General features: G+C 46.6%; 1 protein-coding gene across 4 annotated transcripts in view; it reads left to right on the forward strand.

Annotated features, from left to right (window-relative positions):
* PHKG1 (phosphorylase kinase catalytic subunit gamma 1) overlaps nt 1-22,650 on the forward strand; it is a 104,956-nt gene that overhangs the window by 34,983 nt on the left and 47,323 nt on the right. For all 4 annotated transcript variants that reach the window (XM_077296414.1, XM_077296413.1, XM_077296411.1 and 1 more), the window contains exon 4: nt 4,985-5,039. In XM_077296414.1, coding sequence (XP_077152529.1) covers nt 4,985-5,039 — 55 coding nt within the window. The remainder of the gene's footprint in view (nt 1-4,984; nt 5,040-22,650) is intronic.

The raw sequence follows: 22,650 nt of genomic DNA on the forward strand, positions 1-22,650 counted from the left end.
TTCAGCAGAGATAAGTGAGGAGGGAGGAGGTGCTGGGGGACGGAGGAGAGAATTGAAGGTGTTGAATAACTGTTTAGGGTTGTGAGACAGGGAGGATATGAGAGATGAGAAGTAGGTTTGTTTAGCTGTGGCGAGTGCGGTCTTGAAAGTAGTGAGGGACTGTTTGAATGCGATTAAGTGGTCGTTGGAGTGGGATCTTTTCCATCTGCGCTCAGCAGCCCTGGAAGCTCGCCTCAGTTCTTTGGTCAGGCTGGTGTGCCAGGGCTGTCTGTCGATTTTGCGAGCTTTGGTATGTGTAAGTGGGGCAGCAGATTCCAAAGCTACAGCTATTGTTGTGTTATATAGAGCGGCAGCGTCATCCACATTGTGTATGGAACTTATGTCTGTGAGAGGGAGGAGGGATTCAGAGAATGAATGTAGGTCAAGATGTTTAAGATTTCTGTGAGGGTGTGAAAGTTTGTGGGGTGGGGACTCTAGACATGGAGTGGAGAGAGATGAGAATGTGAGAAGGTTGTGGTCAGAGAGAGGAAGAGGTGAGTTAGAGAGGTTGGATAGGGAGCAGAGGCGGGTGAAGATGAGGTCCAGTGTGTGACCATCTTTGTGAGTGGCTGCAGAAGACCATTGAGTGAGGCCGAAGGAGGAAGAGAGAGATAGAAGTTTAGTGGCAGCTGAGAGGGAAGTGTCAATGGGGATGTTGAAATCGCCCATGATGATAGTGGGGATGTCTGCAGAAAGGAAATGAAGTAGCCAGGTGGTGAAGTGGTCAAAGAAGATGGCGGCTGGCCCTGGGGGGCGGTAAATGACAGCCAGTTGGAGGTTGGAGGGGGAGTAGATGCGCACAGAGTGCACCTCAAAGGAAGGGAGGGTAACAGAGTGTGGCAGTGGGATTGGGGTGAAGGAGCAGTTATCTGACAGGAGAAAACCAACTCCTCCACCATGCTTGCTGCTGGGGCGGGGTGTGTGAGAAAGGTGGAAGCCACCGTAAGAGAGTGCAGCAGGAGAGGCTGTGTCTTTAGTTGCTTTAGTTTATTTTAAAGACATTGATTTATGTTTCAAGGAACGCTAATGCTTTATTTAGAGCAATAGAGAATAGAAATTGGTGATGTTCTAGCGTTAGTTTTATTCAGAGCATGTACATGTAAGTTCTAGTTCACATTTATCCTGTGCTGTGCGCTGAGCACTTTGGGTTGGTGTTTGGTCTAAATCCATAAAAAAGCAGGACTCAGACAGAACTCTCACTGACTAACTCAGCATAATGGGGAAAACGGAGTCATTTTGGACTCACTTTGACCTCAGTTTCAGCAGAATTTTTCATTTTTAGGCGGACACAAAAGTGACGCAGTGTTCAGCGCAGAGCCCTGTATAAATGTGAAGCTAGCCTAATGTGTGCCAAGTAAAGCTAAACTTAAAGAGAGCAGGTGTATACAAATGAATTTGAGACTGTCAAAAATGGCCAGGCAGAATTTGCAAAGCCTAAAGGCTCCTATATACATTACACTGATGACGGCAGAACTCGCTGATATCGACAGGTTCCGCTGACAGTTGACTGATCGTCAGGTGAGATGACAATTGGGCATGTCCAATTTTTGACAAATTCTTGGAGATAAGCCGCCTGCCGACATGTCAGTTGGTGGCAATCTGATGAAGAACACAAGAGAGCTCAGCTGGAGAAGCCTCCTGTGCATGGCAGCATCGGCTGAGATGGCTGATATAGAGGAGTACCAGGTTGGGTTCTCATTTTGATGTCAATGTGCCCTAGTTTTGTACTAAGCTAAGGCTTAATGTCTCATGTCTTTAACTGTTTTTAAGATTACTTTTTGGAGCACCCCACTGCCTTGCATCATTCTTTCCTGTTTGTTCCTGAAAACTGAAAGTTTGTGATGGCAGTCGAGCCAGTAGCCCGAACTGTGCGCTCTGCCAGGCAGCTAATAAAAGCAGCCATTCCTCCGCAGCATTGGTAGAACATAGGAACACTGAAGATAGCTGGACCAAGTGATCTGGCCAGGGTCAGAGTAGCGCTTGCAAGTTGTATGGCAATGGGCCTGAAACTATTGTGCTCCCTGCTTTGGTGAATGGCCGCCACTTACAGACTGCAGTGATGACTGATAACCCAGGAAATGAGCAGTAAACTATAGCATTAGAAATCCCTCCATTCTAAAGAACAGAGATCATTTTAAATGACTAAGCATTTTGCAATGTTACCCATTTATCATGTTAAGATAATCCTTTTAAAGGGAATCTGTCAGCATCATATTGCTATGTAATCTGAGAGCAGCACGATGGAGGGGCAGAGACCCTGATTCCAGTGATGTATTACGTAGTGGGCGGTATTTTGCTGTTTTAATACAATCAGCTTTTTTATTAGCTGGAGATTATCACTTCACTAGGTGTCATGTGCCTCTTGGTCCAACCCCGACCTCAACACTGATTAGCGGCTTTCTGTCAACATACAATGTACACAGAATTCTGCCAATGGGTGATATACACAGGGAATACACAGGGCTCAGCATTCTGAGCTCTGCCAGATCTGTAGTAGATAAAACTTTGATTCTATCACCACTGCTGAACCTAGTAAACTAAGGTATACATTGCTGGAATCAGGGTCTCTGCCCCTTTATGGTTCTGCTGTCAGGTTACATAGCAAAAACCAGCAGATTCCCTTCAATTTTATTTTCATTATGTAGAGCTTTTAAATGAGGAAAATGTTTCTTTTTTTCTTACATGTTGTAGCTTTTTTTTTTTAATTTTGAAAAGTTTCCAGGGACAAATTGGAGGAACTTCCTTCCAGATACATTGCTAAGATTTGTGTGCTTTAAGGCAGCTGCTTTGCATTAAAGTTAATTAAGGAATATTATAGCCTCCAGGAGGTGAAGGGCAAGGGCGTAACTACCGCGGTCGCAGCGGTCGCCATTGCGACCGGGCCCCGCAGGTCAGGGGCCCAGGGCCGGCCCCTGACCTGCGGGGCCGGACTGGCCATCGGGCACTTCTGGCAAATGCCAGAAGAGCCGGTGCCAGTAGTGGGCCGCCCGCTGCACTGTTCCCCCCAGCCCCCCGCCAGTGCCGCCGCTGCCGCATTTAACTATACCGGCGTCTATGACACCGGTACAGTTCAATGCAATGATGGAGGAGAGAGCGTCACCTGACGCTCCCTCTCCCATCATTCCCCGCTCTGCCTCTGACAGTACACTGCGGATGCGCGATGACGTCATATCATCGCGCACCTGCTGCGTCCTGGGCAGACTGCAGCCACCGGGAGCAGCGCGGGCAAAAGGAAAGGTGAGGAGAGTTTTTTTTTTTTTCTTTTTAACTGGACTGTGGGGCCATTATCGGGGGGGGGGGGGGGATGAGATGTGGGCTGTGCTCTATATACCCCTGTGCGGGCTGTGCTGTATAAATCCCTGTGCGGGCTGTGCTGTATATATCCCTGTGCGGGCTGTGCTGTATATATCCCTGTGCGGGCTGTGCTGTATATGTCCCTGTGCGGGCTGTGCTGTATATATCCCTGTGCGGGCTGTGCTGTATATATCCCTGTGCGGGCTGTGCTGTATATATCCCTGTGCGGGCTGTGCTGTATATATCCCTGTGCGGGCTGTGCTGTATATATCCCTGTGCGGGCTGTGCTCTATATATCCCTGTGAGGGCTGTGCTCTATATATCCCTGTGCGGGCTGTGCTCTATATACCCCTGTGCGGGCTGTGCTCTATATACCCCTGTGCGGGCTGTGCTGTATATATCCCTGTGCGGGCTGTGCTGTATATATCCCTGTGCGGGCTGTGCTCTATATACCCCTGTGCGGGCTGTGCTCTATATATCCCTGTGTTGGCTGTGCTGGATATACCACTGTGTTGGCTGTGCTCTATATACCCCTGTGTGGGCTGTGCTGTATATACCACTGTGTGGGCTGTGCTGGATATACCACTGTGCGGGCCTTGCTCTATATACCACTGTGCGGGCTGTGCTCTATATACCACTGTGCGGGCTGTGCTCTATATACCACTGTGCGGGCTGTGCTGGATATACCACTGTGCGGGCTGTGCTGGATATACCACTGTGCGGGCTGTGCTGGCACCCAACACCATGTTGCAGTGCAGGAGATTCCTGCAACAGTCCGAGGCGTATCTAGGGGAAGGTGGGGGGGCCCCATTTGGAAGTTCGCACCGGGGCCCATAACTTTGTAGTTACGCCACTGGTGAAGGGGTTCAGCTTTCCAGCTCTAAGAGATAGAGCAGTAATAGGGAAGGTACATAAAGAGTCTTATCTTTGAATATAGTGTTTCTATGCTGCACCATTAATAGAGCTCTCATTTAAAGGGATTGTCCACTACTCGGACCTTCTAAATTCCTATGTTTCTCCTTTGTATAATATTTACACCTGTACTCAGCTCTGGTGCCAGCATTGGCTTTCCCGGGGATCGTATGACATTATTATGCCACGTGATCCCAGCACTGGCTTCACGCTCACCTCCTTCAGATAAATCAATACGTCCATAAGAAGTGAGAGAGCAGCCACAACTCTTACTTCCTCCAGGCTCCAGATATGAATTATGTCCATAGGAGAGGAGAGAGAAGCCAGTGCTGATTGGCCACAGGGATTGCGTGACATAATAATGTTACGTGATCCCTGGGAGAACCAGTGTTGTCTCCACTGGAACGATGCTGGTGCCAGAGGTCGGTATAGGTGTTAATATTTTACTGGGGGTGAAAACATCGGGATTCAGAAGGGGTTGTCCGAGTAGTGGACAACTCCTTTAATTTCTCACATTCTGCTGACTGTTCCAGCGTGTGGCAGTGTAAAAGAAAACACAGAATTTTGATTCCTGTAACAAATTACTCCAAAGCAGATTTATTATGGAATTATTCAGTAGAGAATTTTGGACAAATATTTAAATACAAATATATGAAGCAAAAAATATATGTTATTCGTAGAAAATAATAAACTACAAATAAATGTATTAAACACATTATTTTCTATTTCTTTCTTACAGTCCAGCTAAAAGACAGTTACGAGTCCCACACATTCTTCTTTCTTGTATTCGACCTGTAAGTATACTCTGTGCGCAACATTTATTTGTATACCCGTTTATTAATATTGCAATTACAATAGGTTTAAAACTTTAAAGGGAATCTGTCAGCAGGTTTTTGCAATGTAATCTGAGGACAGCATGTGGTAGGGGTTAAAACACTGAACTTTAAAGTGGTGTTGTTTATTTAGACTGATTAACATTGCTGTGACTAGCTTGTCTGGTGCTGGCAAGTCTGACTCCGAGCCTTTTGTGATAAGCACCCCAGGCTCTACAGTTATGTGCATTGTGAGCCGGGCATGGGCGGAGTTAGCTTCCTCAGCTCTGCTGCATTACTAAATCTAAAAACTCTGATTGTGTCACAACTGCTGCACCCAGTAATCTAAGTGATACATCGTTGGATTCAGCTTCTCTTTGCTTACACCGTGCTGTTCTTAGATGAGGTAACAAAAACCTGCTAACAGGTTCCCTTTAAATAAAATCTGTCCTATCTGAACTATACTGTCCTATATGTTCTATCAGCCAAAATGGCAAATAAATATTGTGTCATTTGGATACTTTTACTGATTAGAATATTTTAGCAGGTTGGTGTATATATGAGTAGTGCTTCTGCTATCCTTCTCACAGTGATTGATGCAGAAAAACAGCAGCTAGCCATTATTCACCACCTAAATGAGTGAGGGGAATAAGCTGTGTTAATAAGGGCTGAGAGAGCGTTCCCCTCATGAATGTGCCAGACTCATAAGCTATGTATCAGGTGTATTCTCTAATCTCATCTGTCTCTATACTTTATTGCCTTTGAATAAGCCAGCGTAGTCTGATGAACGGTGTGCTAAATCTCAAGATTTTTGCAAAGGGTTAATAACCTTGTTAAAGCTGCCGGTATATTGGAAGAACCTAGACAATGACTCCTTCCCAACCTGAGACGACAAGGAAAATAAAGAGACAAAATGTACCGTGGCAGTCTACCAGGTTCTTAATCTGCAAATATTACTATACAATATGGCAGGAGTGGTGCATTGAGCTTGTTATCAATGGCCTATGCATTCTGCCAGCTCTAGCTGCAGGACAAAGGTTAGTAAGCTAGAACATAGGTGGCACGAAGCCTGAGGAAGGGGCTAGTCACAATTTCCCCATTAGATTGGCAGTAGCATCTGATTACACAGAACTATGAGGCTGTCAAGAAGTAGATAATTACTTTTGTTGCAAAGTAAAGGTGCATTTACGCTGCATGGTTTTTGGAAATGAGTGTTTCTATAAATGCGCCTTTCCTCAAAATTTTTCAGTGGAAACAGACTGCCCTTCCCCTTACGATCATTCAAAATTATTCGGCAGGTTAAATGATCTTTTATTTGCTTGAAAGATAATCGATCTCAGCAGCCCATCATCCTCTGCAATCAGAAAATGTGCTGTACACAGAACGATTTAGTATTAATCCTTCTGCACATACAATGAATGTGGTCAGTCTGTCTGTCTAAAAAGGTAATTAAATGACTGCCAGTCGGCAAACAAGTAGCTGATTATAGTAATTTAGTGTCCCAAATCGGGTGGTGTACACACACCTTGAAGATCTATTTGATGAGGTCAAATCATAGTTTATTGCCATGACTGCAGCAAAACTGTGGCAAAACCTAAGCAGTTTGCAATGATTTAATGGGTACCTAGGCTGATACTCATACGTGTTATTAACTGTTATGAGAGCTGTGAAGAATATTGGACATATAATTTCATGACAATCATTTGTATCCCATTTGGTATGGCATTATAAAAACCCTTCAGTGTGCAGTTGTAACAGAATACCAAGCAGCAGCAGAGTGGGTCCAGAGTCAAAGGGCTGTGAGTGACAGATCTCACACCTTTACCAGTGCAGAGCAGAACAAAAGGCTCGCTTGTCATGTGGATACCAAGTGGTCGCAATTGCTTTGTTAAGTCAGCTATGCTTCCATAAGTAGTTATGGGGATGCTTCACGTCCTAGCCATAAATCGTGAATATTTTCGAGATCCCCAGACCAGAACTGCCACCCTAGGAAAGAAAGGAGTTATGATCTTTAATAGGTTTTGGGAGATTTTACTACAAACCTCCAGGGGAGGGGATTTAACCCAGAGGTCAGGAGGGGAGTGATACAAAGGGGTTAAATGCTCGTTTAAAGCAAGGCCTAGTGCTATTTCTCCGGGGAGGTCGCAACGACGTATCGTGTGAAGAAAAGTCAAACAACAGAGGAGACCACAACCCTTCCATGTGAAAGCCCTTCCCCCACAAACCAGGCCTTTCAGCTACTGGTAACTGACCCATATATTCTTATATTTTTTGTCCTACCACTATCTGTATTTGCATATCTGACCAATGTATATGTATAACCATTGTGTTATAGTACAATGTCTAGTGTGCGCTTAAGGCGAATAAATACATAATTTAACCTTAGGCTGCTCTTTTATCTCGATCCACGAATCTACATGTCCATTTCTCAGTTTACTTGTCCATGCTACCGGGGTTGGTTTCTGGCCCGATATAATACCTGTTAACGGAACGGGCTTATATCGAACGAGGAACTGGTGGCAGTTCTACTGGACAGATAAGGTTCTGTTTCACTAGGGCTAGTGAAAGGGGCTGTAAGGGTTGTGGGTGAGTGTGCTACCACGGCAGTGACTGCAAGAGCCACATCCTCTCACTCCCCATGCCTACCTGGGACAGTGTGGAGAGGGGGGTGTCTGTGTAAAAACTGTACCAATCTGACCTTACGTGTCCCCAGGGGATGCAAAACGTCACGTTCATACAAGTGGGGAAACCTTACCACGTGATCCCACTGATGTAATACTGATGTCAGACTTGGGCCGCTAGTATCCCAGAATGTAGCCGCTGAACCCCCAAGGCCTGATCCTCCAAACAACAATGTAATGTCAACCCTGTTGATGTCAATGTGATTAACATGCCTACTGATTGTGATGTGGGTATGGGTGTTGTACTGTGTCACTCTCCCCTCGGAGGAGAGGAGATCAATCAAGCAAGCTGTGAAAATGCCTTAGAGTGAAGCCAGCAGGCATGCTGGAACAATTTGTTCTGTGAGGTTGTCACAGAGGGGACCGACAGGGGGCAGACTGCTGTGGAAGGGAAGAATGCAATTGAGGGGTGGGGCAGTCCCAAGAGAGATAGGGCTCCCAGGTTAGGCCTCATTGCAGGGTTCCTCCACAACCGGGATGTTAGCGAGCTAGTCAGTCTGGACCGGGGACTTGGTCGTAAGCAGAAGAGAAGCGGGCATTACCCCTAGTTGCACTGGCCGTGGCTGCTGTCACACGCAGCGGTAGCGCCAGGGCCCCAGGGGCCCCTCGGGGATCTGACGATTTCACCCCTTCAGACCATGTGGCTGCAAAGTCAGATGGAGGCCAGGAGACAGATCCCAGGTAACTGACTGAAGATGTGGCAGTCTGGCCACATCCAATCATGAGTTTCAGGCGGCGTTGGAAACCGACGACAGCCTGAAAGCTTTTAAGGAGAAGGCGGCACACCCTCCCCCAGTCTGAAACCTTGAGCGGGTGGCCTGGAACCAAGGACAGCTGTACCGGGTAACAATCGAGTGAGGTTGACCGAAGGCGTGGCTTAGAGAACAACAATTAGTGGTACCCTATGCATTTAGGGCGGAGTTGTTGCGGATTACGCACGATTTTCAGATGGCTGGACATCTAGGGATCACTAAGACCAAGGCCAGGCTAGCCCAGCATTTCTATTTGCCAAGGATGGGGGTTGATATGGTTGGCTACAGCCGTTTGTGCAACAACTGTCAGAGAGTGGGGAAGGCGGGGCGGAGCCCCAAAGCCCCATTAGTAACTCTGCCCATCATTAAAGAGCTTTTCAGGAGGGTGTCTCTGGATTTGGTTGGCCCGATGACCACTCTGTTGTGAAATTGGATTTTGGGCTCCCCCGGTGGCCACTGGTGGAATTGTACTTGTGTGCATCATCCCCTCTGTTCACCTGTTCCCATCAGGATGTGGGAGTCGCTATTTAACCTTGCTCCTCTGTCACTTCCATGCCGGTCAACATTGTAATCAGAAGCCTTTCTGTGCATGTTCCTGCTACCAGACAACTTCCAGCTAAGTCGGACTTTTGTCCTTGTTTGTTTTTTGCATTTTGTTCCAGTTCACAGCTGCAGTTTCGTTTCTGTGTCTGGAAAGCTCTTGTGATCTGAAATTGCCACTCTGATGTTATGAGTTAATACTAGAGTCTTAAAGTAATTTCAGGATGGTGTATTGATAGGGTTTTCAGCTGACCATGAAAGTACCCTTTCTGTCTTCCAGCTATCTAGTAAGCGGACCTCGATTTTGCTAAACCTATTTTCATACTACGTTTGTCATTTTCATCTTAAATCACCGCCAATATATGTGGGGGCCTCTGTCTGCCTTTCGGGGAAATTTCTCTAGAGGTGAGCCAGGACTATATTTTCCTCTGCCAGGATTAGTTAGTCCTCCGGCCGGCGCTGGGCGTCTAGGGATAAAACGCAGGCTACGCTACCCGGCTACTGTTAGTTGTGCGGCAGGTTTAGTTCATGGTCAGTTTAAGTTTCCATCCTTCCAAGAGCTAGTTCCTATGTATGCTGGGCTATGTTCTCTTGCCATTGAGAACCATAACAGTTTGACCGGCCATAAAGGGTTAAATTAATTGGCAGAGAAAGGAGAGAAAAAAGAAGTCTGCTGAAAATTTTTTTTTTTTTTTTCCTTCAGTTCTGAGTGTGCTTTCAATTGAATCACTTGCAAGTCTGCCTATATTGCAGCCTTCCTCTCTCTCTCTCCTTCTAATCCTGGAATGGCTCTGTGTTCACCTGTTTTAAATGGATATTCAGAGTTTAGCTGCAGGTTTGAATAATCTCACCACGAAAGTTCAAAATTTACAAGATTTTGTTGTTCATGTTCCTATATCTGAACCTAGAATTCCTTTGCCTGAATTTTTCTCGGGGAATAGATCTTGCTTTCAAAATTTCAAAAATAATTGCAAGTTGTTTTTGTCCCTGAAATCTCGCTCTGCTGGAGATCCTGCTCAGCAGGTCAGGATTGTGATTTCCTTGCTCCGGGGCGACCCTCAAGATTGGGCTTTTGCATTGGCTCCAGGGGATCCTGCGTTGCTCAATGTGGATGCGTTTTTTCTGGCCTTGGGGTTGCTTTATGAGGAACCTCATTTAGAGCTTCAGGCGGAAAAAGCCTTGATGTCCCTATCTCAGGGGCAAGATGAAGTTGAAATATACTGCCAAAAATTCCGTAAATGGTCTGTGCTTACTCAGTGGAATGAGTGCGCCCTGGCGGCGAATTTCAGAGAGGGTCTCTCTGATGCCGTTAAGGATGTTATGGTGGGGTTCCCTGTGCCTGCGGGTCTGAATGAGTCCATGACAATGGCTATCCAGATCGATAGACGTCTGCGGGAGCGCAAACCTGTGCACCATTTGGCGGTGTCTACTGAGAAGACGCCAGAGAATATGCAATGTGATAGAATTCTGTCCAGAAGCGAACGGCAGAATTTTAGACGAAAAAATGGGTTGTGCTTTTATTGTGGTGATTCAACTCATGTTATATCAGCATGCTCTAAGCGTACTAAGAAGCTTGATAAGTCAGTTTCAATTGGCACTTTTCAGTCTAAGTTTATTCTATCTGTGACCCTGATTTGTTCTTTATCATCTATTACCGCGGATGCCTATGTCGACTCTGGCGCCGCTTTGAGTCTTATGGATTGGTCCTTTGCCAAACGCTGTGGGTATGATTTAGAGCCTCTTGAAACTCCTATACCTCTGAAGGGGATTGACTCCACCCCATTGACTAGTAATAAACCACAATACTGGACACAAGTAACTATGCGAATTAATCCGGATCATCAGGAGATTATTCGCTTTCTTGTGCTGTATAATCTACATGATGTGTTGGTGCTTGGATTGCCATGGCTGCAATCTCATAACCCAGTCCTCGACTGGAACGCTATGTCTGTGTTAAGCTGGGGATGTAAGGGGATGCATGGGGACGTACCTTTGGTTTCCATTTCGTCATCTATTCCCTCTGAGATTCCTGAATTCTTGTCTGACTATCGTGACGTTTTTGAAGAACCTAAGCTTGGTTCATTACCTCCGCACCGGGAGTGCGATTGTGCCATAGATTTGATTCCGGGTAGTAAATACCCTAAGGGTCGTTTATTTAATCTGTCTGTGCCTGAACATGCTGCTATGCGAGAATATATAAAGGAGTCCTTGGAAAAGGGACATATTCGTCCTTCGTCATCTCCCTTAGGAGCCGGTTTTTTCTTTGTGTCTAAGAAAGATGGCGCTTTGAGGCCGTGTATTGATTATCGGCTTTTGAATAAAATCACGGTTAAATATCAATATCCGTTGCCACTGCTGACTGATTTGTTTGCTCGCATAAAGGGGGCCAAGTGGTTCTCTAAGATAGATCTCCGTGGGGCGTATAATTTGGTGCGAATTAAGCAGGGGGATGAGTGGAAAACCGCATTTAATACGCCCGAGGGCCACTTTGAGTATTTGGTGATGCCTTTTGGCCTTACAAATGCCCCTTCAGTCTTTCAGTCCTTTATGCATGACATTTTCCGTGATTATTTGGATAAATTTATGATCGTGTATCTGGATGATATTCTGATTTTTTCGGATGACTGGGACTCTCATGTCCAGCAGGTCAGGAGGGTTTTTCAGGTTTTGCGGTCTAATTCCTTGTGTGTGAAGGGTTCTAAGTGCGTTTTTGGGGTTCAAAAAATTTCCTTCTTGGGATACATTTTTTCCCCCTCTTCCATCGAGATGGATCCTGTCAAGGTTCGGGCTATTTGTGATTGGACGCAACCCTCTTCTCTTAAGAGTCTTCAGAAATTTTTGGGCTTTGCTAACTTTTATCGTCGATTTATTGCTGGTTTTTCTGATGTTGTTAAACCATTGACTGATTTGACTAAGAAGGGTGCTGATGTTGCTGATTGGTCCCCTGCTGCTGTGGAGGCCTTTCGGGAGCTTAAGCGCCGCTTTTCTTCCGCCCCTGTGTTGCGTCAGCCTGATGTTGCTCTTCCTTTTCAGGTTGAGGTCGACGCTTCTGAAATCGGAGCTGGGGCGGTTTTGTCGCAAAGAAGTTCCGACTGCTCCGTGATGAAACCTTGTGCTTTTTTTTCTCGTAAATTTTCGCCCGCCGAGCGGAATTATGATATTGGGAATCGGGAGCTTTTGGCCATGAAGTGGGCTTTTGAGGAGTGGCGTCATTGGCTTGAGGGGGCTAGACATCAGGTGGTGGTATTGACCGACCACAAAAATTTAATTTATCTTGAGTCCGCCAGACGCCTGAATCCTAGACAGGCGCGCTGGTCGTTGTTTTTCTCTCGGTTTAATTTTGTGGTGTCATACCTACCGGGTTCTAAGAATGTTAAGGCGGATGCCCTTTCTAGGAGTTTTGAGCCTGACTCCCCTGGTAATTCTGAACCTACAGGTATCCTTAAGGATGGAGTGATATTGTCTGCCGTTTCTCCAGACCTGCGGCGGGCCTTGCAGGATTTTCAGGCGGATAGACCTGATCGTTGCCCACCTGGTAGACTGTTTGTTCCTGATGATTGGACCAGTAAAGTCATTTCTGAGGTTCATTCTTCTGCGTTGGCAGGTCATCCTGGAATCTTTGGTACCAGGGATTTGGTGGCAAGGTCCTTCTGGTGGCCTTCCCTGTCACGAGATGTACGAGGCTTTGTGCAGTCTTGTGACGTTTGTGCTCGGGCCAAGCCTTGTTGTTCTCGGGCTAGTGGATTGTTGTTGCCCTTGCCTATCCCGAAGAGGCCTTGGACGCACATCTCGATGGATTTTATTTCGGATCTTCCTGTTTCTCAGAAGATGTCTGTCATCTGGGTGGTGTGTGACCGTTTCTCTAAGATGGTCCATTTGGTTCCCCTGCCTAAGTTGCCTTCTTCTTCCGAGTTGGTTCCTCTGTTTTTTCAAAATGTGGTTCGTTTGCATGGTATTCCGGAGAATATCGTTTCTGACAGAGGAACCCAATTCGTGTCTAGATTTTGGCGGGCATTCTGTGCTAGGATGGGCATAGATTTGTCTTTCTCGTCTGCTTTCCATCCTCAGACTAATGGCCAGACCGAGCGGACGAATCAGACCTTGGAGACATATTTGAGGTGTTTTGTGTCTGCTGACCAGGATGATTGGGTTGCTTTTTTGCCTTTAGCGGAGTTTGCCCTCAATAATCGGGCCAGCTCTGCCACCTTGGTGTCTCCTTTTTTCTGTAATTCGGGGTTTCATCCTCGATTTTCCTCCGGTCAGGTGGAATCTTCGGATTGTCCTGGAGTGGATGCTGTGGTGGAGACGTTGCATCAGATTTGGGGGCAGGTGGTGGACAATTTGAAGTTGTCCCAGGAGAAGACTCAGCTTTTTGCCAACCGCCGGCGTCGGGTTGGTCCTCGGCTTTGTGTCGGGGACTTGGTGTGGTTGTCTTCTCGTTTTGTCCCTATGAGGGTTTCTTCTCCTAAGTTTAAGCCTCGGTTCATCGGCCCGTACAAGATATTGGAGATTCTTAACCCTGTGTCCTTCCGTTTGGACCTCCCTGCATCTTTTTCTATTCATAATGTTTTTCATCGGTCATTGTTGCGCAGGTATGAGGTACCGGTTGTGCCTTCCGTTGAGCCTCCTGCTCCGGTGTTGGTTGAGGGCGAGTTGGAGTACGTTGTGGAAAAAATCTTGGACTCCCGTGTTTCCAGACGGAAACTCCAGTATCTGGTCAAATGGAAGGGATACGGTCAGGAGGATAATTCTTGGGTGACTGCCTCTGATGTTCATGCCTCCGATCTGGTCCGTGCCTTTCATTGGGCTCATCCTGATCGCCCTGGTGGTTCTGGTGAGGGTTCGGTGCCCCCTCCTTGAGGGGGGGGTACTGTTGTGAAATTGGATTTTGGGCTCCCCCGGTGGCCACTGGTGGAATTGTACTTGTGTGCATCATCCCCTCTGTTCACCTGTTCCCATCAGGATGTGGGAGTCGCTATTTAACCTTGCTCCTCTGTCACTTCCATGCCGGTCAACATTGTAATCAGAAGCCTTTCTGTGCATGTTCCTGCTACCAGACAACTTCCAGCTAAGTCGGACTTTTGTCCTTGTTTGTTTTTTGCATTTTGTTCCAGTTCACAGCTGCAGTTTCGTTTCTGTGTCTGGAAAGCTCTTGTGATCTGAAATTGCCACTCTGATGTTATGAGTTAATACTAGAGTCTTAAAGTAATTTCAGGATGGTGTATTGATAGGGTTTTCAGCTGACCATGAAAGTACCCTTTCTGTCTTCCAGCTATCTAGTAAGCGGACCTCGATTTTGCTAAACCTATTTTCATACTACGTTTGTCATTTTCATCTTAAATCACCGCCAATATATGTGGGGGCCTCTGTCTGCCTTTCGGGGAAATTTCTCTAGAGGTGAGCCAAGACTATATTTTCCTCTGCCAGGATTAGTTAGTCCTCCGGCCGGCGCTGGGCGTCTAGGGATAAAACGCAGGCTACGCTACCCGGCTACTGTTAGTTGTGCGGCAGGTTTAGTTCATGGTCAGTTTAAGTTTCCATCCTTCCAAGAGCTAGTTCCTATGTATGCTGGGCTATGTTCTCTTGCCATTGAGAACCATAACACCACTCCCAGGAGCTCCATGAAATGCTATGTACTTGGTGGTAGTAGACTATACCACCCGGTACCCAGAAGCCGTAGCCTTGCTGTCCATTCGGGCCGACAAGATGGCCACCGCCTTAGTGGAGATTTTCTCCCAAGTGGGTTTTCCCCAGGAAATGCTTAACAACTGGGGGACTCAGTTCATATCGCAGCTGTGTAAGCTGATTCAGGTGCAACATCTGGTGACCAGCCCGACCACCCACAGACCAATGGCCTGTGCGAATTGTTCAATGGCACCCTGAAGCAGATGCTTAAGATGTTGGTCAACTCCCATGGGCACGACTGGAAGCAGTAGCTCTTACACCTGTTATTTGCATACCGGGAGGTACAAGACATGATGGGGTTCTACCCCTTCAAGCTCTTTGTATGGGCAGTGTGTGCGGGGGGCCCCTGGTTCTGATGAAAGAGGTCTGGGAAGGAGACTTATCCACCCCTTAAGTGTCAGTCATCGAGTATGTTTTGCACTTCCGTGACAAGATGGAGGCCTTGGCCTAGCTGGTGCACGATAATATGACGTGAGCCCAGGCAAATCAGAAGCAGTTGTACGAACAGAATGCTTGTGAAAGGACCTACTAGGTAGGTGAAACGGTGTGAGTACTGGTCTCCATACCCCCAAAACAAGCTTCAGGTGGCCGGGGAAGGGCCATACCTTGTGTACCAGCAGCTCAACGCCGTAACGTACCTGGTCACCCTGGACCATGTCCCGGGGAAAGCGGAAGGCCTTCCACGTGAACATGCAACCAGCTCTTATTGGACCAACAGTCCCAGCTGTAGGCAACCCTATAACCCTTCTGGGATTTGTTCAGAAACAGGCCTGGAAGGACAGAGTCAATTGTCAATCACGTAGACACCAAGGATCACCCCCCCAATCCAGCATTCAGGTACAGTAGCATATGCACCAGGAGATTGGTGAGTTGTTAGGGCAGCACGGCAGCACGGTAGCTCAGTGCTTAGCACTGCAGCCTTGCAGCGCTGGAGTCCTGGGTTCAAATCCCACCAAGGACAACATCTGCAAGGAGTTTGTATGTTCTCCCTGTGTTTGTGTGGGTTACCTCTGGGTTCTCTGGTTTCTTCCCACATTCCAAAGAGATACTGATAGGGAATTTAGATTGTGAGCCCCATCAGGGACAGTGATGATAATGTGTGCAAAAACTGTAAAGTGCTGCAGAATATGTTGACACTATATAAATAAAGAGATTATTATTATTATTGTTGCTGAAGCTGGAAATCATCCAACCAGCACTTGGGCCTCGCCCGTAGTCCTCATCCCAAAGAAGGACTGGACAACCCAGTTCTGCATGGACTACAGTGGGCTCAAAGATGCCACGGTTACAGATGTGTTCCCAATGCTGCACATCGATGACCTGCTCGATCAGTTGGCCTGGGTCAAGTACCTGACCATCATGGATCTGAGCCGGGGATATTGGCAGATTCCCCGACCCACGAGGCACTGGAACGCTATGCCTTTATCACCCCCTTCGGACTGTAAGAGTCCACAGTGATATCATTCACCATGAAGAATGCTCCTGACACTTTTCAGTGGATGGTTAACTTGTTGCTCAAGGGACTTGAAGGGTACATGGCCGCGTACCTGGACAACATTGCCATCTTCAGTCCCACCTGGGAGGATCACATAAAGCATGTGGCGCAGGTGCTCGGGCGGATCACAGGTTTGACCATCAAGCTGGAATACAGCCAGCTGGGTGAGGTCCACTACCTGGGACACCAGGTAGGCGGGGGGGCTCTAAAGCCGGAGCTGGAAAGTGGATGCCATTGCATCCGGGCCCACCCCAGGACCAAGAAACAGGTGATGTCCATCTTGGGTGCCGCCAGGTACTGTAGGAAGTTTGTCCCTCACTTTAGTAGTCCGGCGAAGCCCCTGACGGACCACACCAAGAAGAAGCTGCCCTCCACATTCGATTGGACAAAGACTGTGAAACAGCATTCCGGGTGCTGAAGACCGCCATTTCCAGTTTCCCAGTACTACAGGCAGCTGACTTTACATGGCCATTTGTGGTACAGACCGACGGCAATGACATTGGCTTCGGTGCCGTGCTCAGCAGAGTCGACAATACGGGCCAAGAACACCCCATTTTGTACCTTAGCCAGAAGCTCTTGCCGAGGAAGATGGCCTACTCCACAATGGAGAAGGAATGTCTGGCAATTGTGTGGGCCCTGCAGTGTCTGCACCCATCCTTGTACGGATGCCATTTCACTGTGCAAACAAGCCATAACCCTCTCAGCTGGTTACACAACGTGTCCAGAATGAATGGGAGGTTTCTACGCTGATGCCTTGCATTGCAGTTTCTTGACTTAATTGTCCATGCAATCGGGACTGGTTTCTGGCCCAATATAATTCCCATTAACGGACCGGGCTTATATCGAACAAAGAACTGGTGGCAGTTCTACCGGACTTATAAGGTTCCATTTCACTGGGGCTAGTGAAAGGGGCTCTAAGGGTTGTGGGCGAGTGTGGTACCACAGCAGTGACTGCTTGGGCCACATCCTCTCACTCCCTGTGCCTACCTCGGTTCGTGTGGACAGGGGTGTTTCTGTGCAAAACTGTACCAATCTGTCTTTACGTGTTCCCAGGGGGTGCGGAACTTCACATTGGTACAAGTGGGGAAAACTTACCACGTGATGCCGCTAATATTGATATCAGACGGGGTGGCGAGGTGCAGGTTGGCGAGGTGCTGTCCAGTATGGATATAATTTGGCAGTAATTGTTTTGGAGCTATTCTAAATAACATTCTTATGAGGGTATATGTATGTTATTGTTGTGGGGCATCTGGGTCTATCATTGTCTAGCTTTAAGGATGGGGACACTTGGATCAGGTGCATGGTCACCAACATAACTTGTACTGTCTTTGTTTGGCACTTATATTTAGCCAGAGCTCTTTAAAGGAGTCTATCACCCCAAATTTACACTTCAAACTACATAGCCTTGTAGGAGATGGGGCAACAATAAAAAATATTCAGTTTGTTTTTAAATCTGTTCCGTCACCTCCTTCCCTGAAAAAAAACTTTATTTTAGTATGTATAAAAATGAAGCTGAAGCTTGGTGTGACTAAATGCCCACTTATTTAGATTACTACCACTCCTTCTATGCTGATTGACAGTACTAGCTTACCAAGAGCCTGCTGTATCTTAAGATAAACTGCTTGGCTTAAACCTACCTGATCCCTTGGACTAAGGGGCACCCTAGTCTATCCCTGTCCCCGGATTACCCCTGAAGGCGGAGAGGCCAGGGTCACGTATCTTGCTATTCTGCTATCTTAAACCTTATGTGGTCCCTCCACCACCCAGGGAGGTGTGAGGCTAAAGTGTATAGGATTACATTAACTAACCAGACAGACAAGTAAAGACAGACAGGGATGAAAGAAAACTACACTCACACATATATACTCACAAAACAACAGAGTGGGACACTGGGGAGAGATAGCTAGGAGAACCAACTCCAAGCAGAAATCTCCTGAACAACTCTTCAACCACCTCCTCCAAACACTGAATTTCTTGTCCAACACCTAATCAGGAAGTAAGAACTATCCCTGGCAATTCCCAAGTGCCAGTGGCAAGTCTATATACCAATGGGGAGTGGCCAACACAGAACAGCCGAGCTAATTAAGGATGGAGAGCTCCAGGAGATCAACTGAACTGATTAACCCTTGCAATGACAGAGCAAGGAAAACCTGCACTGTTTAATAGGATGGTGAAGCAGTTCTAATCAGTGCAGGATTTCGTGTGACCAGATGCTGTGATCTTCTGACCCCTCTCTGTTGCGATATTCCTATGACACCACCATTATGTGATCACTGTCTCTGTGCAGGAGAGATACCACACAAATCACTCTCTCCTCGCTGTTGACATCGCTCTGGTATAGCTGTGTGGCAATGCTAGATGCAAGGAGAGTGATTTTTCTGCTCTCTCCTGCTCTTGGACAGCAGTTGCTTAACGGAGGGTTATCCTTAGACAGCACTCTTAATCAACATAGAAGGAGTGGCTGTATTTTAAATAAGTGGATGAAATGGTGCACTGAGGCATTTAGCCACGTCTTTGGAGTACTGATCACCATCATTTGCATAATTAAGGGGGTTTTTTTTGAGGAGCAAAGAAGGAACAGATATTAAAACAATTTTTTTTTATTGTTTCCCATTCTCACACAAGACAGTGTGGATAGTTTCAAGTCTAAAATTTGGAATGACAGACTCTCTTCAAGAGCAGGGTATGGCACCATGTAGTCTGTGACTAAAACATAACATGTTACATTGGATCTCTGAATTATACTTAAAATTGACTACCAGTGTTAAGGTAAATAGGTTCCTATCACAGGACTTCGCTATAAGCAATGGAACACCTCACGGGTGCTGCTATCCCCTGTAATTTATATCCTCACAATGGAGCCCTTCCCCAGGAGAGTCCGGTCCAGTACTAGGATTTCAAACACAATAGTAAGGTAATTTGGATACCTATCAAAGGATCAGTGGAGGTGCTGTCACGGGTGTGTCAGATGCAAAAGACTGTCGCTCTGCATCTGGCTGCAGAAGGTCTCTGCATTTGGCATTACAGATGCCTCCTTAATTCTTCTGGCTCTTGGACCCAGCGGCAACATCCCTCGGGCTCTAGTTGACACACCTGGACCTGAGGGTTTATATATCCTAAGTCTGCTGCAGAGTGTCGCCGATGATATTAACATTTTTTCCTTGTGAAGATGTAAGGAGGTGACCGAGGTCATCACATGCCTTCTCCTCTTGGGACCCTGTTCACATGGATCACGTGCGGTACCGTGTCATTTATTAATGTATTTGTGTAATGTTGCTGTATTGTTTACATACTGTAATATGGATATATATGTTTTACATAGAATCAGGGATAGAATAGAAGATAGCATAGGATTATAGTGGGATTAGATTAATGGGACACATTAGTGAAAGAGAATCAGAGTTTAGAGTAGGTATAGTGAGCATTAGTGGTTTGTCAGTTGGGAGGAGCTACAGAGTAGGGCAGCACAGAGCAGTGGGATACAGGGAGGCTCTTCCTGGTTGGGGCAGTCAGGATGCAGCAGGGAAGAGAGACAGTCTGCTAGCCATGGGGATAAAGCTGCTAAGGCAGGAAGGGGCCCCATGCTGAGTAGAATGCAGGCTGTCAACAGCTGGAATAGAAACCAACCTGGAGGATCCAGAGTCTACAACCAGGGCAGGTGAAGCTGAGAAGCAAACCTAGCACCTTTTCCTTTTTAAAGCCGGACAAGGGAATGGTAGGAAGCTGGTGGGCCTAAAGGCACGGACAGGACAGAGATTGTCCAGAATGGAGGCAGGGATTGCCAGAAGCGAGGCAGGGATTGCCAGACGTGAGGCATGGACTGCCAGAAGGAACAGAGATTGCCAGGAAGGCAGGGAAAGCATGAGAGATGCCACTCTGTGTAAACTGTGCTGCATTTGTGATGGAAACCCTACTGTTAAGTAAAGTTGACCTGTTGAAAAAGGACATTGTCTCTGAGATGGTATATAGAGCTCATGGATGCGGAGCCAGGGTGAAAGAAGCTGAGGGGACTCTGACAATGAATGTGTGTGTACTGCTGCGCATGATGCACATGCAGCAGAAGGGACATTGTATTTCATCTGTGGGGAACCAGGGTGTAGGAACACTACAGCCTGTGGCACGACTACCACCCTGGCTGCCTTACAAAGGCTTGGAGCTATAGCAGTCAACTAACTTTCTCTCTGGAGCTGTTTGAGGACGTTTGGTGTTACCTCTCTGAGTCTGCTCAAGCTAAGTCCATTCGCCTTGTCTGTCTACCTTTTTGTCTTTAGTTTACAGTGGGGACAGACCAGTGCTTATACCCTCCCCCTCCCTATCCAGGGCTTAGCTCTAGGGAGATACAGGGCTTAGGTTCATGCTGGGCGATTAGTGGGGAACCAATTTAGGGACGGTAGGGTGTTATCAGATCTGCATAGGAGTCTCTACTCACCCTTTCCCTAGTGTCTGGGCTTCCTTCCCCTCATCCCTTTGTGTTGCACTTAGTCTTCCCACACTGTGCGTGACAGTTGCATCTTCACGTTAAAGGTGTATTCCCATCTCCAACATTCTATCCCAATATGTAGTAGGTGTAATAATAATAAAATTAGCAAATACCTCCAATTAGAAATGTAGTATAGTTTTTCTGATGCACCATTTCTCTTTCCTCATGTGTAAGCATTAGCTCGCTAGTTGCTAGTGGTTGTAACCATGGATACCTAAGGTCCTATCCTTGGGATAGGATCTTGGAGATGGGAATACCCCTTTAATGCACAAATCATCCATATACTCTTGCTTCCATGAGGCCAGTTATAAACTACTGTCCCGATGGTATAGGTGTAAGAGGGTGGTGCTGTTATGGACAGTAAGGAACACGCTGTCACTTTAAGAGACTGCACCCCCTTGTCTGGCATGATGGAATGTTCTGCTTCTCCCCTGCAATAGACTGTGTGAACGAACTGGACTGAGCAGAGGGTGGGGGTGGAGCCTGAACAGTGTGTGAGAACTGAAGCTGCTGGAGAGAGAACTTTGTACTGTTTGCTGCAAGAGAGGACCCACAGCCTGTAACGGAGTGGACTTGTGAAATTTGACAGACTTTTCCAGGTGCAGCAAGAGTGGCTGTCCTGTGTGTGTTGAGAAGCCACGAAGATACAGAGAAAGGGATTTACAGTTTCCAGGAGCACCTCCAGGACCCCGAAGCAAGGAAAAGACCATGTTTCATGGAGCTGGCAGAAAGCCGTGCGCACCACCTTACTAGACTGCTGGGGGCTCCCCGAGACTGGATCTGAGTCCCCAACATCACCGTGAGTTTGTTCCTGTTTTGTGCACATGTCAGGGCATAGTGTAGGCTTCAATAGTCAGAACACAGCAGCCGTGTAGCCTGCTTAGTAAAGGCCAGGGAGGTTATACGTAGAGTAGCATTATTCTTTGTTTATTGTTTGCATTTACTTGTGTGACATATATTGAGTCTGTAATAGTTGGCGCACCGTGCTATTTTACGGACAAACTAAAGAATATAACTCTTGTAAATTATCTTTTGCCATTGCATACCCCTGTTTGCATCTTCCTCATCCACTTCATTCCTTGCCTTCCAATAAATCTACCCTTTGTTGTTTGCACCTCATCTTGTGTACGGTAGTCTTCCTGCACCGTGGTGGACCCCCGGTCATCGCTTCATAGGGTCACAACTCGCTTTCATCCTCCCTGTACCCAATCCCACGTGTTAGAAATGTGCAGAGGAGGAAGGAGACCGGCTACATATTTTTTTTTGTCCTGTAAGTGTCTCACTCCCTTTTTCAAAAAAGTGCAGTGAGTAATATGTAGGATCACTGATCTTGCATCTGACTTGAACCCAGCTCTCGGCCTTCTCGGCCTTCTCCATAACTGTGACATTCTTCTAAAAATGTATAACTACTCTTTATTAAGGCACCTAATTGCGACTGCGTGTGCGTTAATTTCTTTGCTTTGGAAACTCCAATGATCATTTCTATAAAACTTGGTTTTACTGGATAGAATTGAAATACTCCGATAAATACCTGGCCCTTATCAGGGAAAGCTGCGCCCATGGTCTAAGACTTCTTGTTCGAACAACCCCTTTCCCCCCATTTCTCCATCCCTTTTTTCTCTCTCTTGCACCCCTCCTCCTTATCTTTTTTTTTCCTTTTTCTCACCTATTTTATGCTATTATGGAATTTACTATTATGTCCAGTTTTATTGTCAAGGATGGATTTTATGTTTTCAAGTTTCAGACAACACTTATTGCCCTGTATGGCACTCATTTTTTTTTCTTCTCTTTCTTTTATTTAATATTGTTCCACTGAGGCACATTCGTGCCATGTGACTGTATTATTCTTTAATAAATTTTGACAAATAAAGATATATTTTTTAGAAAAAAAAGAGCAGGGTCTAGGATACAGCACAGTGTCTCCTCACTAGTGGCCAAGGCTGAGCAATTATTGTGACAT

The sequence above is a fragment of the Ranitomeya variabilis genome, chromosome 3, assembly GCF_051348905.1.
Source record: "Ranitomeya variabilis isolate aRanVar5 chromosome 3, aRanVar5.hap1, whole genome shotgun sequence".
NCBI classification, from domain to species: domain Eukaryota; kingdom Metazoa; phylum Chordata; class Amphibia; order Anura; family Dendrobatidae; genus Ranitomeya; species Ranitomeya variabilis.